This window comes from Dendropsophus ebraccatus, chromosome 2 (genome assembly GCF_027789765.1).
Source record: "Dendropsophus ebraccatus isolate aDenEbr1 chromosome 2, aDenEbr1.pat, whole genome shotgun sequence".
Lineage (NCBI taxonomy): Eukaryota > Metazoa > Chordata > Amphibia > Anura > Hylidae > Dendropsophus > Dendropsophus ebraccatus.
This window is the reverse complement of record NC_091455.1, coordinates 129,385,491-129,401,749: the sequence shown is the minus strand read 5'-3', so window position 1 is coordinate 129,401,749 and position 16,259 is coordinate 129,385,491. Positions and strand designations below refer to the sequence as shown.

The 16,259-nt window shown below is 43.8% G+C and overlaps 1 protein-coding gene across 1 annotated transcript in view; it reads left to right on the top strand.

Moving 5' to 3' along the window:
- The first annotated feature begins 990 nt into the window (after positions 1 to 990).
- Positions 991 to 16,259, top strand: part of CAPN7 (calpain 7) — a 45,335-nt gene continuing 30,066 nt past the window's right edge. Inside the window, exons 1-3 of the mRNA XM_069958325.1 lie at positions 991 to 2,299; positions 11,010 to 11,118; positions 14,492 to 14,649. Of these exons, the coding sequence (XP_069814426.1) occupies positions 2,198 to 2,299; positions 11,010 to 11,118; positions 14,492 to 14,649 (369 nt within the window). The 5' untranslated portion in view covers positions 991 to 2,197. The remainder of the gene's footprint in view (positions 2,300 to 11,009; positions 11,119 to 14,491; positions 14,650 to 16,259) is intronic.

Here is a 16,259-nt window from a genome sequence, read left to right as displayed (position 1 = left end):
ATTTAAAGGAAAATAAGCCGCTAACTCATATGGATAAAGCAAGTCCTTACAAACAACAGTCAGACAGAGCTACAAGAGACTCTAAATTACTTTCTATGTAGAGGACTGAAGTGTTTTCAGGGTCTTGTACAGATCACACAGGGACCAACTAAAAGAAAATGAAGCCGCCCTCACCTGATGCCCAAATGAGCTGCTCATCCTGGCCCAGGTAAAGAGCAGTACAGGACATGTAGTGTAGGGAAGGGGATACTCGACAGCCAACCAGTGCATGCACTTCACTAATACTGGGGTTTTACCAGTAAAGTGGCCACTTTCATTGGTTGATCAGCTAGTTATTTTTTTACATGTTCCGCAGATCTGGACTGTCTGTAGAATTTTATGTTGAGTCTAGTCTCAAGTTACAATGGTCCAAAAAGTAACATTGTATCTTGAGGCCATTGTAAGTTGAGGGATCACTGTATGTGAATAAAAAACTAAACTTTCTTTTTCAAATAAAGTTATATTACAAATATTAACTTTATTAAAGCAATTTATAAAAAAACCAAAAAGGTTAGTCTCCGGAGTACCCCTTATGTTTCACAGAAATACTGCAAAACAGATACATTTCGAAGGTGAAAACTTTTTGGACAATTTTCCATGAAAATCTATTTTCTTTTGCCCAGTACCAGCAGGTAACACAAGTCCCTGTTATTACCCTGATTCCGCCCTCCATGTGGCCCTAGTGACGCAGAACACTGGGCTCAGAGGGGAAGGACCAGTAACCTGCATTCATCTGCTCATGGAGACTCTTTAGGCACCATGACACTTATTGCTGAAGTACCAGCACAGCGTAAAATAGCATTTTGGCAGCAAACACCCAGGATGTGATAGAGCTGCACAAGCCTCCGGCGCCCAGCAAACTACTTCACTACAAGCCACTCTATGGTATTACAGCCGATCCCGTCAGGTAGATCTGCGCATGCTCACCACTAACAGGAAGCCGCATTCCCAACGCCTCACGTCACTTGGACACTCCTCCGCTGCCCGCCGGTGGGGATGCGGCCAGTGTGCACAGTGCGCTTCAGTTCCGCGTTAGCTGCCAGCCCGTCCTTACAGGCAGGTGAGCGGGGAGGAGGCTGCAGTGTCACTGACAGGGGGTGGCTGCATCATGGTGCCTCCCCCTCCCGCCCCTCACAGCACAGGAGCCGCCTGCAGGAACACAGGAGGAAGTGACAGGTCCGATCCAGATAAACATAGCAGTGTATGCGCTGCCGGGCACCCACTGCCTGCCAGGTGGGACGGTCCTGTGTGAGGGCAGCGGGCACTGCCATAGCCAGGAGGACAGCGGATTAGCAGGAAGTGTCTGTAAGGAGACCGGGGAACTACTACTCCTCCAGCAGCAGCAGCGGAGCATGGCGATGGCAGCTCACTACAGCCGGGGCTGGGTACTGCTGCTGCGGCTCCTGGGGGGACTATGAGGCGTACAGGCTCTTCCAGAGGACAGATACTATACACCAGTCTAAGTGCCACAGCGATCTGACTATCTGTCACTGGAGACCCTGCTTACTGACTGACACCACAGCCAGGCAGCTACAGGAACCCTGCTTACTGACTGACACCACAGCCAGGCAGCTACAGGAACCCTGCTTACTGACCGACACCACAGCCAGGCAGCTACAGGAACCCTGCTTACTGACTGACACCACAGCCAGGCAGCTACAGGAACACTGCTTACTGACTGACACCACAGTCAGGCAGTTACAGGAACCCTGCTTACTGACTGACACCACAGCCAGGCATCTACAGGAACACTGCTTACTGACTGACACCACAGCCAGGCATCTACAGGTACTCTGCTTACTGACTGACACCACAGCCAGGCATCTACAGGAACACTGCTTACTGACTGACACCACAGCCAGGAATCTACAGGAACCCTGCTTACTGACTGACACCACAGCCAGACATCTACAGGAACCCTGCTTACTGACTGACACCACAGCGATCTGACCATCTGTCACTGGAAACCCTGCTTACTGACTGACACCGCAGTCGAGACTGGATTGTAAGACTGGAGAACCTTCTATCAGCATCTGATCAGTACCCTCTGGTGTAGAGACCATAGCAATCACTGGCGGACACATCATCATACATCCTCATAAACCTATTTGTTAGGTCTTGCCGTGCACTATACTGTATATCACATATAGCTGTCACCATGGATGCGGCCACACTGGAACTGGATGCTCTGAAGTTTGCAAAGTTAGCGGTGGTCAACGATCAAGTAGGAAAGTACAAGGAAGCTGTCTTCTATTACAAGGTATGGCCATACATGAGCCCATACAGAAACATTGGAGAGTGTCAGTGGAAAAAGATTGCCTGGTTCATCTAGTCTTCCCTTGTGTTATTTTTTTTATTTCTATCTTAGGATAGACATTTTTTTTTTTAATCCCAGGCATGTTTACATCCAGTTATTGTAGATTTACCACATCTGCTGGAAGTTTGTTCTAAGCATCTTCTACTCTTTCAGTAAAGTAATATTTTCTCATGTTGCTTTTGATCCTTTCCCCAACTAACCTCAGATCATGTCCCCTTGTTCTTGTTTTCAGATTTTATTAAAACACTTCCCTCCTGAACCTAATTTATCCCTTTAAAGGACACCTGTCACCCCCCGTGCCGAGGTGACAGGCTCCTGACCCCCTGTTAGATCCCCCTATACTCACGTGGTCCCGCTTCCTGAGCCGGTCGGGTCACGGAGATATCAGCGCCCGAAGCCCGACGCGCGCTGAGAGATGAGTCTGATGCCCATAGAGAATGAATGGGGAGTCCGATGCTCCGTCATTCTCTATGGGCATCGGACTCATCTCTCAGTGCGCTGAAATCTCCGTGACCTGACCGGCTCAGGAAGCGGGACCCAGCGGGATCACGTGAGTATAGGGGGATATAATAGGGGGTCGGGAGCCTGTCACCCCGGCACGGGGGGTGACAGGTCCTCTTTAACATATTTAGGGTACAAACCCACTTGACGTATTTGCTGCGTGAATCAGTCTTAAAAATAAGCAGGCAAAACGCAGGTTGGCTTTATACAATTGTTCTGCATTAAAATACGCAATTGTGTATTTTTGAAGCGTGAAGCTTGTTGTTAGCAAAGCATCAGTTGTTAACAACCTGTGCGAAAAACGCATGTAGCTTCACGCTTCAAAAATACGCAATTGCGTATTTTAACGCAGAACAATTGTATAAAGCCAACCTGCGTTTTGCCTGCTTATTTTTAAGACTGATTCACGCAGCAAATACGTCAAGTGGGTTTGTACCCTTAAAGGCGTTAATAATCATCAGTATTAGGCTAGTTTCACACTAGAGTAATATGGATGCATTCTTGTATCCTTATCATGGGTGCAAAGTCCTGACTGCAGGTCTTTACACCCAATTTAGTAGCATCATAGGGGGACATGTATCATCGTGCGGTCCGGGGGTTTTTGGTGGAAATTGCCGTTTTGCGCAATATTTTATTCGCAAATGGCCGATTTGCGAATAAAATATTCGCAAATCGGCACTTTCCGACGGGTACGCAGGGGGGCGGGGAGGGGACGTGAAGGGGGCGGAACGGAGGGCGCGGACTCAGTCCGCGCGATTCACCATCTGTTCCGCAAAAAGAAACGCCGAAAACCTACTCCAGTCCTTAGCTAGCGTAGGTTTTCGGCGGTGCGCACCAGAGCGCACAGGATTTATGTAGAGGCAGTCCACCTCTACATAAATCCCCGTAGCGCTGGAGATGCGGGGCCATTTATAAGTCTGGCGTAAAAAAACGCCAGACTTAATAAATGTCCCCCATAGTGTATGACAGCACGTCACAAGGAACAGTCAGCAGTTGGGACCCTGGCACCATCACAATGGTGACGGGTGATCAGACACATTAGGATGCATTATTTTTTAAGTGTCATTATTGTTACAAAAACTTTTGACATGTGGGAGAAACCTGTGAAGGAAGGATTCCCACAGCATCCAAAAATAGTGCAAAGTGAATTTATTCACATATCTGGGTACAGAAAAACAGTGACATTTCGACTCTTTTATCAAGCAGTGTCAGAGAAACCTGTCAAAAGTTTTGATCGGTCTGGGTGCTGCTACGTGGTCTGCTCCCCGCTCTGCTTCACTAAGAAAGAACGTGCCTCATAAGGGCCTATTACACAAAGCCATTATCGTACAACAACTCGCTCCAATGTTCGCTCGTTAACGATCATTGTTACGTGTAATAGCTGTGAATGAGCGATTAACAACTGCAAAATCGTTGGATAAAAATTCTTCTAAATTCTAAAATTCTTTTCCAACCTGTCTAAAAAAAATCATTGTTCTTTCAATGATGATTGGCTAATCGGTTCATCAAATAGGAAATCTTTCATAAAATGTTTAAAAAAAAAAAGTAGGTGTGTTTTATGCTAACAATGAATTAACTCGACTAAATTCTACTCGTCCAAACAAGGTGGCGCGGGCTCATAGTAGCAAACGTTTCCTCGACCATTAACGACCGCAAAAATGATTGTTCAACACATCTATCTTTACATGTAATAACGGTAAATCGCTCCCTAAGATGTCGCTAGTGACCGATCGTTATAGCGAGTCTTTAAACGATAATCACTTTGTAATCTCTTTGTGTAATAGGGCCTTAAGACTTTCATTATAAGGCTGTAATCACATGACACAGAGCCGGGAGATGACCACGCTGGGTGCTGACTTTTTTGATTCGTTCTTAAAATCAGTTCGGGTCTGAACACTCAGGCAAGGACCGGTCAAAACTTTTGATGTCAAAAGTTTTTTTTTTGCAGTGACAGTGACACTTTAAAGGGGTAGTGTGGCGGTAAACAATTATTCACAGAATAACACACATTACAAAGTTATACAACTTTGTAATGTATGTTATGTCTGTGAATAGCCCCCTTCCCCGTGTCCCACCACCCCCGCCCGTGTACCCGGAAGTGTGGTGCGCTATACATACCTGTCACGTGCCGACTCGTCTCCGATCTTCAGTCAGCGATGTCGTCTTCGGCCGAATCCCTCCGTCTGTCCTGAGTGCCGGCCGCCCTCTGCCGCGTCAACTGTGCTCAGCCAATCGCGGCTGAGCATCTGATGACGCTGAAGAGGGCGGCTGGCACTCAGGACACTCGGAGGGATTCGCCCGGCCGGTCCGAAGACGCCATCGCTGACTGAAGATCGGAGACGAGTCGGCACGTGACAGGTATGTATAGCGCACCACACTTCCAGGTACACGGGTGGGGGTGCGGGACAAGGGGAAGGGGGCCATTCACAGACATAACATACATTACAAAGTTGTATAACTTTGTAATGTGTTTTATTCTGTGAATATTTGTTTACCGCCGCACTACCCCTTTAAGGCACCCCGACCCCTTTTACACAGAAGCATTATATAAGAGCTTTTTTGCATCCATATTACAGCTACCAAGCCTAGCTTTATCATGGCACAAATAACCCAAGCTGACAGCACAACATATATCTGTTTAGGGCTATAGACGCATGGTTGTTCGTATATGCAATGAAGTAGGGAGCAACAGGGACTGGGGCAGATAAATTCTGACGGATTCAGTTTCTAGTACGAGCTCGCGGCCGCGCACCTCTACCGTTCCATAGACACCATTCTATGCCCTGCTGTGACTAGCCTATAACGGCATTTTTGCATGTGAATATGCACTGTAGAAAAATTCTATAGTTTAAATTATTAGTTAAAGTGTACATTTCATTACAACTTTTGATCCTGATGATTGACCGTCAGAGAGGCCACTAACAGGTCTCTCTGCTTGTCAATCATGCCTGCACTGCGTGCTGACAGGCAGAGAGCCGTGACTAGTCATGGGAGGCTTCCTGCTCAGATGACTAGTTGCCGCTCCTCTCCCTGCCTAGCACAGCAGAATGAAAGTACTTTTCCTTGTATAGGACACCCAAGTTTCTGCATAGGATTGGTGTACGTGCTGATTCCAATTGCCCTAGGTGTGGCTTAGCCGACGCGCATATTATTCATCTGATGTGGAGTTGCACTGAGCTGGAGGGATATTGGAGGGAGGTTGTAGCCCTCATACGAAGGGTATATGGAGTTGCTGTGCCAGTGGAACCCCTAAAATGTATACTGGGTCTTGTGCCTGAGGAAGATGAGCCTACTGGTATTGAGCTGGCTATATGCAGGATTCTATACCAGGCACATAAATTGATCGCCTGTCACTGGATACAGTCGAGTGCGCCCACCATCACGGAACTTATAGCCAGACTTAATGTGGTTATACGTTTGGAAAAAGGGGTATATCAAAAAAGTAAGGCATCCAAGAAATGTGAAAGTATATGGGGCCCTTGGCTTGATGCACCTGGTATACCGTCCAGTAATCTTAGACGCAACCCAATGGAAGCCCTTTTATTACTGTCAGACCAGAATGCGGCAACTGTTCGCCGGGGTGGGACACAGGGAGGGCTGAGAAGTACTACACGGTAGATGATTGCGTCATCCTTATGGTGGGTGCCCCAACTGGACCGTTGGGCTCAAGATAGGGAGATTCCTACCCAGGTCACTGAACATAATACTGTGCCTTATTGTTATCTAATGGATGATACTGAGGAGAGTTGCCCTTTATGGTCTTATCTTCATGACAATAGTCTTTATCTGTATAACCTAACCAATGTTGTTGCCTCCATACAATTATTATTTTTCCTTTGTGATAGGGAAGTTGGTTCGGGGGGAGGGTGAGGGGTGTTGTTACTTTATGACGGGTGGGGGGGGCCAGTTTTGTTTGTGTAAAAAAAAAAAAAAAGACACGCTTTGGGTGTGTGGAAAAAGCTGTTTAATAAAAACAATCTGATTTAAAAAAAGAAAGTACTTTTCCTCCTTACTAAAGCCACTGCTGCTGTCACTGGTACCTGCCACCAGCTGCACACTAAATCTACAGTATACTATGATGCATGTGATGATATGATTGGTTCCCTTTTTTAAGTTCTGTGCCCCTACACTGACTGGCTCTGGTTGACTCTCAAATCTGGCGTACCGAAGACTGTTTAGACAAAGTTTAGACCACCTATTAGTTTTCTTAAAAACTACAGTGGTGCCCTTGATTACGAGCATAATTCGTTCCGGGATTGCGCTTGTAATCCAAATCCACTCTTAAACCAAAGCAAATTTTCCCATAAAAAATCATAGAAATGCAGACAATTGGTTCCACTACCGAAAAATAATGATTTATTATTCTGAATAACATGTAAATGAAACAAACATTCAAAAACAGCAGAATCTGTGATATTATAAGTTACTGTACAGTAATGGAGAGGATGGAAAACACAAGGGAGGACAGACTGCAGGGAGTATGAATGAATGAGCAGTACAGATGTGGGCACATACATGCAGCACTCTCTGTCCAGGGAGAGAGGGGTTACAGCTATGGAGAGACTGCCTTCACAGTCCTGTCCCCTGATGTGAGCCCCAGCCTGAAGTGGATCTGCTATGATTTGGAAGGTGAGGGAGACTTCCTGAGTACAGGGCTGTAGACCCCGCTATGCGGACCATGTCCCTCCTCCACTCCTCTTCCCACTCAGTACAGGGAGCTCTTAAACCAAAGCAAAGCTCTTAAACTGAGTCACAATTTTGAAAAACTGTGAGCTCTTAAGTCAAAACGCTCTTAAACCAAGGTACCACTGTATAGTTGTTTGACAAAAGTTTGGTTTATTTCTGGCGTATATTTGTCAGCTCTGATTAGACAGGTGACCCCACTTTACATATACACACATCTGTAACCCACAGCATGGTGGGGAGTGTGGCTTTCTCTGGTGGACTTGGCAGGACCATGTATTACACTATGTAATTCTACATATCTCCAGAAGGGCTTAGCACTGTGGATATGGTCTCCTATTTACTGCTGTAGTATCTTCTCTAGTTTACTCATCACCTTATTATTAGTGTTCTTCCTTCTGATTATACTAGTCATGTAATCTGTGGCTGAGTAATCCTGTGTATGTCAGGTCTGTGCACGTGACCGCACTCTCTGTATTCACCCCTTCCTGTTATGGATCAAATACCATTGACAAGATGTCACGATTGCAATAAGTGTGTTTTCTTCTTCACATTGAGGCACATATTAACGGATATTTCATGTAAATAGAACCGAATGGTGCAATTTCCATTTAGCTACCAGATCTGTCGCTGATGTATAAGATTTATTACTAGTAATTCTACAGAAAAATAAGGTTTAGCTATAGTGGCAGTGATTGATGACAACTGTGTACCATCCATGTTTGTGGAAGACTAGCCCTGTGGGATTGTGCTGCTTAGTGTGTTTTTACTGATTAGAGTCAGACACTAGGGGGCTTATTCCACAGAGCGATAATCGGCCCGATTCGGCCGATTGTCGCTCGGTGGAATAGAGAAAACGATCGGCCGATGATTGTGTCATCGGCTGATCGTTTATTTAGGCCCAAACCTAAAATCATAGGTCACCCACCGTGCACCGCTGCGTGGAAAAACGATGCGGGGCAGGCGACCGATGATTCAAGCAGCATACATTACCTAGCAGGGCTTCTCCTCTGCTCCATCTTTATCCCGGTCCCACGCGCAGCAGCAGCTTCGATGCCGCCTGACTGAGCTGTCAGACCGCTCAGCCAATCACAGACCGGGACCGCTGCAGCCAGTGATTGGCTGAGCGGTCTGACAGCTCAGTCAGGAGTTGATGCTGCGAGTGGGACCAGGATGAAGACGGAGCGGAGGAGAAGTCCTGCTAGGTAATGTATGCTGCAAGGGCTGCAAGGACATCGGTAACTATGTCCCTGCAGCCCTCGCTAAATGATCATCGGGCCGTGGAATAGGCCCAGTAAACAAGCGCCAATCTAGCAGACCGGCGCTCGTTTACATTATTGATTGGCCTGTGGAATAGGGCCCTGAGGCATTTTCTGTTTTATCAGATCTATTTATTTTTTTTCGTATAGTAATTTTTTTTTTTTTACTATCATTGGTACGTTATTAAGGGGGCAGCGATGTTACCTGAGCTGTTTTAACAGCAGTAAAAAGTAATTTAGCTGTAAATTATGTTCCAAACTGCTGATGCTGTTAGATAGCTGTTGGGTGAAAGAGACACATGGTACCTTTCATATATCCAGCTGTGCTTTCAGGATGTAGACACATGCTTTCATTTTCTGGTACAAGTCAAAAAGGCTTTCCCAAGCTCCTGAATAGCTGCAAGAAGGAATGTTTCCTCTATCCCCCTCTTTGCTTGATTGACACCTGGAAGCTGAGTCCCCAGCAGGGTCAGATATGGGAGAGGGGAGTAAGGAGCTTGGGAAAGCCTCTTTGACTCTTCTCATTATATAATAAAAACATTTTCCCATGTTCTGGAATTACAGACAAATATAGGAAAGGTACCATGTGTCTTCCTGATCTAACAGCTATCTAACATTGTCGGTATTTTAGAATGTGAATTGCAGCTGATAGATTCCTTTTAAATATGTGCTTTACAGCGTAAGGCTGCGTTCACACTACGTATATTTCAGTCAGTATATGTATATTTCAGTCAGTATATTTCAGTCAGTATTGCAACCAAAACCAGGAGTGGATTAAAAACACAGAAAGGATCTGTTCACACAATGTTGAAATTGAGTGGATGGCCGCCATATAACAGTAAATAACGGCCATTATTTCAATACAACAGCCGTTGTTCTAAAATAACAGCAAATATTTGCCATTAAATGGCGGCCATCCACTCAATTTCAACATTGTGTGAACAGATTCTTTCTGTGTTTTTATTCCACTCCTGGTTTTGGTTGCAATACTGACTGAAATATACTGACTGAAATATACGTAGTGTGAATGCAGCCTAAAGATAGCAACAATAGACAGGAGCTATCCCATTGACATGAATAGGAAAGGTTTCTGGCCTTGCTCTGTGACTTTTAAAGAGGTCATTCCACAGTAGGGGGAGGCTGAGCTGCCGTTCCTTGATCTATGTACTGGTGTCACCATTAGCTGTAATTCTGTAAGGACTGCTGGGCAAGACAGAAAATGTGTATCTGGGAAAATCCCTATCTATTGGTAGCAGGAAATAGAAGAGGTGACTCAATACATAGGCCTCTCTATGTGCACATGTGTTTGGTAAAAGCATTGCATTGTTCACTGCATTATAGCAGCTTACACTGTTGTCTGTGTGACTGTTCTATACCAAACTCCTGGTCATAAGCAGTGATGTACACACAGTATGAGACACACTTGCTTTAAAAATAAGAACACCTAAAAGATATCCATAACAATCTTAAAGAGGACCTGTATCCAAGATGTTAATAGATCTGTATGTATGATACTCTAATAACAGTTTCTTTACACGCCTTTCTAATTTCGATATATGAGGGATTATAATTTGACAATCCAACTAACATAGATTGTCTTGAACCCTTTTATTAATAGGAGTGAATATCAGGTGATAGGTGTGATTATACAGTCAGGCAGTGTGTTAGGCTTACCCATCCCCTCAATGTAAAACATTGACACCCCATCACTTGATATTCACACCTATTATTAACATTAAGTCCATTCCCTGAATTGTCAGACAGACTATAAACTTACAGTACACACCTTGAGAACAGGAGGGCTTATCCAGACACTGTAAACAGGTGTATATTCCTAACATCATGATAGTAACATTTAATTCTTTGTTAGGTTTCGGTCAGTTTGTAGTTGAATTCCTATACTAATAAGGCAGTTTGGTGCTGCACGACTACCGCCCCAGTGCACCGATCAGCCCCCTGCCATCCTGCCCTCCCAACCACCCGCTCTACCTTTATTAATTAGAAGTATCGGGGGGTCGGGTGGGTTCAGTTTTTGGGTGCCCGGGTGACAGGTTCCCTTTGAAAGCATAATACATAAATAGGATAAAATGGGAGAAGCACAATACAGGTGTGTTATTTTTTTCAGCTTTTTTACTGTTGAAATACAGTACCTGCTCTGTAGGTTTTTAGTTCTTTCACTACTTAATTATAATCATGTCTTTTTAATGCAGGAAGCCGCTCAAGCTCTTATTTATGCTGAAATGGCAGGATCTACATTAGACAATATTCAGGAAAAGATCAATGAATATCAGGAAAGAGTTCAGGCTCTTTACACTGCAGGTAAGTGGACATGGTGGTATGGAATGCTGAGTATATTATATCACTACATATATATAATTATTATTCCAGTAAGATCACAATAAAACTTGGGCTGGGTTCACACTCCATATTTGCAATCCATTTTTTTCAACCGTTTTTACAAAAAAACGGATGAAATAACGTATAGAAAAACAGATACATTTGTGTGCATTTGTTTTGATCTGTTTCTCCATTGACTTTCATTATAAAAAAACGGATCAAAACGAATCCGTACTTTTTCACATACACAAAAACGTAGATAAGCAAATTTTTGTGTACATTAAAAAAAAACATGTGTTTTATTTTGTAATGGAAGTCAATGGAAAAACAGATGCACACAGATGTATCTTTTTCCATCGGTTTTTTCATCCATTGTAAAAACGGATGAAAAAAACGTAGTGTGAACCCAGCCTTACCAAAGTCACATACATTTACATGAAAATAAAAGCACAAGTTAGGCTCCCATTATACAAAGAGATTTTTAACGATTAACTATCGCAAACGAGATCGTTTATCGTTCACCTAAAATCGTTCACCATATTACACAGAAAGATTGTCATTAGTTACGGTCGTTACTACAATCGTTTACTCCATCTGATCCCAGCAAATGAAGGAACAATGTGGAATTACACTGAATGAGTGAACGAATGCGGAATTACAGCAAACGATTAATAATGATTTTGGTGTCAGCAGCAAATGAACGATTTCTTGTTGGCCGTTTCATTGTTGCCTGCATTTACACAAAACAACTGTCATTTAAACTTGAACAATATATCAATAATTTGCACTATGATTGTCCTGTGTAATAGGGTTCTTACAGTACCTGGGCCTCAATGCATATTGTGTTCTCTGTGGGGAGGTTAAGCCATAAGTGGAAAACTCTGGCTGCAGCTTATCTCTTTTAGGGCAATGATTTTCCATCACACCCACTATTTCAGTCGATATCATCTGAAGGTGGAGCACTGGTAGAGCCCCATATGCCCCATAGTTTTCAAACATACACTGATGGGAGCAGTGGGTACTGCCAACAAAAGTATAAAGTGTATGGGGACCATAACAGGGATTCCACCTACCATGTTTTGTTTATAGTACTGTAGCCTTCTTATGTAATGGGGGGGGGGGGGGGCTTCCACTGTATGCACCAGGGCCAGGTTTTCCTGAAGTGGTGTTTCTTTGAGTGCCCACTTCATTGTTCACACACTTAGTCAGACTCCTTCTCGGAGGAATGTGGGTCCTCAAGACTCTCACTGATGATACATTTATATTCCACCTTGTTCCTAGTGGGAAAACATCTAAAATAAGCATGGTTGTTTCAACAAACAACATACATCAATAGTACAAGGGGATATTAAAAAAACTTTGTAATATATCTTATAAGATAAGATAAAGGCTTAATTTTCCTGATATCAAGTGTCTTCCTTCTCCACGTTTCCTACTACACTATCATTCACTCACAGACCATTCCCACTTATTTAACTATTACCTTCCCCTTTGCTTATCCGCATAAAATACGGATTATGGCTATGGTCACACAACATATTTTTTTAATTTATCACAGCCGTTGTTGCAATTTGCAATAATGGCCACGATAAATTAAAAAAATACTTTCAATTGCAAATGATTGGGATCGCTAGCGGCTGCAGTAAAAACTGACTTGTCCCTTTTGTGCGACCTCTATTCATTGAATAGCGGCTGCACAAGCCTGACGGGTCACACAATGGAGCGTGCGGCTCTGGCATGATACAGTCCTGAAAAACTACTGAACGTGTAAATGTAGCCTAATTTTATTTTCAAAGGACAAATGATTTTACAGCAAATTTTGGAGTTTTAAACACCTGGAAAGCCCCTTTTGAAGGGATCCTTTAAAATTTTAACATTGATGGCCATCATTGGTCATCAAACATTGTACCCTCTTCCATTTCCTGGAACGGGGAAAAGGGAAAGTAAATATGGCATTAAAAATATATATTTCTGCCTGGAAAGTGCCAGAGAACCCTTTTAACTCTAAAATTATTTGAAAAGTTCCTGGTTGTCTCAGCAGTGCCTAGTAGTGAAGTAAAAAAAATACACTCAAGGCAGTCGCAAAGACAATTTTGTATTGGTTATTTAGAGTGCTTTTACACAGACAGATGGATTTCAAAAGAGTCGCCTCCTGCAATGCTATATTTATCACAATTTATGCTGCAGAGTGTAAGTTGGCTACGCTACTTTAAAACTATTGTAGATTTCAGAAGCATGGCACACACCCAGATTCACTGCCTGATTTATTAAGAGGTGTGCATAATGAAGTATAGATGGGGAAGTAGCTGCTTTCATGTTAAACCAGAAGTCCCACCAAAGTTAAAAATCAGACAGGGAGGGGGTGCGGGAACATAATAAAGAAAGTATACTTACCCATCCCTGTGCCCCCTTAGCGCTGACTTACCAATTCCTGCCAGATGGCCAGTGTCCAGCAGCCCACTGACTGGCTGAGCGGGCAATCCCTCCGCTAGGCCATGACATTGCAGCTGGAGGAGCCAGGCTGCTGGCCAGGGGGTCTCCTCCTTTAAGACCGGTATGTAAAATGCTGGTCTTGATAAATTCGCAACAAGTGTCGCTGTCACTTAAATGTTTTGACATATAGAGAAATGTCAAAAGTTTTTATCAGTCAGGGTCTGGGTGTTCAGACTCGCAGATCGCTGGAACAAGCCAAGAGAAGCAATTGCCTAAGAACTTCTCTTTCTTGCTTTCTGCAAGGGAAGACTGGATGAATTAAGGGTCCTATTCCATGGGCCGAGCAGGGCCCGATCAACGATTTAAGCGAGCGCCGTTCTGCTAGAGCGGCGCTCGTTTACTGGGCCTATTCCACGGCCCGACAATTGTTAGCAAGGGCTGCAGGGACATCGTTACCAATGTCCTTGCAGCATACATTACCTAGCAGGGCTTCTCCTCCGCTCCGTCTTCCTCCCCGTGTCAGGCCGCACAGAAGCTGATGCTGCGCCGCAGGACCCGGGGAGGAAGACAGAGCCGAGGGAAAGCCCTGCTAGGTAATGTATGCTGCTTCTCAAATCGTCGGTCGCCCGCTCCGCACCGCTATTCCATGAAGAGATGCGCGGTGGGTGACCGATCCATTTTAGGTTTGGGCCTAAATAAACGATCAGCTGATGACACAGTCATCGGCTGATCATTTCCTCTATTCCACCGAGCGATAATCTGCCGAATCGGGCGATTCGGCTGATTATAGCTCCGTGGAATAGGCCCCTAAGTCTATAAAAAACGGCTATTGCAAAACATTTATTAATATTTTTCGTGAGGAATGTCTATAAAACCTAATAGATTGTACTGACCTATGTACTCTATGTTTGCAATATCACAGTTCAAGCCCAGAACATTGACCCCTTAAAATCAAAGCAGCATTTGGATCTGGAACGAGCACGCTTCCTTGTTACCCAGGCATTTGATGAAGATGACAAAGGGAATGTAGAAGAGGCAATCGAATTGTACTCTGAGGCAGTGGAGCTTTGCCTGACAACGGTGAGCAAAATGTCTTATAATATACAGTGATGTTGCAGAATGAGACAGTATGTGTACTGATATCTCGTGTACTGCTGAAGCTTTTATCAGAAAATGATGTTGGGCCTGTCACCTACACTGTGGGGAGTACAGCACCACATAAACACCTGCAGTGTGTGTTCTTCCATAACTAGTAAAATTAATTATATAATGGTCCGTTTACACAGAGCGATAATTCGCCCAATCGATCGTTTATCGATTTTAAGCAACAATTTGGCTTAAGCCCATCTCACACATAGGGTGAATCTGTGAAAGACTGTTTACACAAAGCGATCTGAGAATTTTTAGCGAATGACCAACGATGATTTGAGAACATGTTGAAAGATCATGATGAACGATTTCTCGCTCGTCGCTTGATTGTTCGCTGTGTTTACACGAGACAATTATTGCTCAAATGCGATACCATATGATTTGGCAATATAGAAAAGAGAGGGAGATTTACCAGAATTTGGTGCACTTGTCAGCCCAACAGACATTGGCATTCATTTTCAGAGGCTGTTTGGAAAATGTGAAAACCTGGACTATAGCAAATTTTATCTTTTTTTTTGTGGTTGTTTACATACTGAACCAATCACAAGACCCTCAAAGATCAGGGGTCTCAGTTATGAACACATGTTCTTGCCTCCGGTCAGTATGGTGATTAAAATGATGCATTATTGTCAGATCTCATGCAGCATTTTGATCACCACTGACCAATGAAATTAAAGGGGTAGTGCGGTGTAAAGCATTTATTCACTAAATAACATACATTACAAAGTTATACAACTTTGTAATGTGTGTTAGTTAGTGAATAAATGCTTTACACTGCACTACCTCTTTAACTTGACACCCTATCAAGAAATGTAGCTGATATACATACAGTGCCAGGCAGGTTGTATTTTTAAACGACTGTCTACAAATTTTATAATTTAGATTTGAGCATGTTAAAAGTTACTTTTTATAGTCAGGTTCTCATAAGGGGGCCTTCTTTTTCCCTGGGCCCTAGTGCCTGAGGGACAGGAACATACGTTTACATTCTGATGATGATACTGTCTCTTTAGGGCATTAACATACTGTATCAACAAACAATATCTACAAAGTTAAAGCAGACGTGTTTTAGGTGGTTAAACTAAGTGTATGGTTGTATAGGGCTTCTCAGTCTGATTCATTGCATACCTTACTTTTACAGATTGAGCCCTCCAGTGCTAAGAAAGCTGTTGTTGTATTAATATGTAAATGAGCTCCAAAAGCCTAGAATGTATCCCCTCTGGATGCATTAGCCCACCTATGTAAATCCCAGTGCTTGCCTGCTATGCCTCTTTGCTCACTTCTATAAGTCTCAGACTGCTTGATTGACATTTACTAGGCTTTACTTTCAACTTCAGCTACGTTTCTCCCAGTGGTCATAATGACTTGTCTGCACTTGGGCTTTTGAGAGCTTAGACAAGTCCTAGTGGCAGCTGGGAGAAGCCCAGAGTTGCGTTCATGCCAGGAGTATGGTTTCCAGAGTAGTCAAAAGTAAAGCCTAGTGGATGTTAGTTAGGCAGCTGTAGGCAGATAGAAGCAAGCACAGAGGCAGGCAAGTGCTGGGA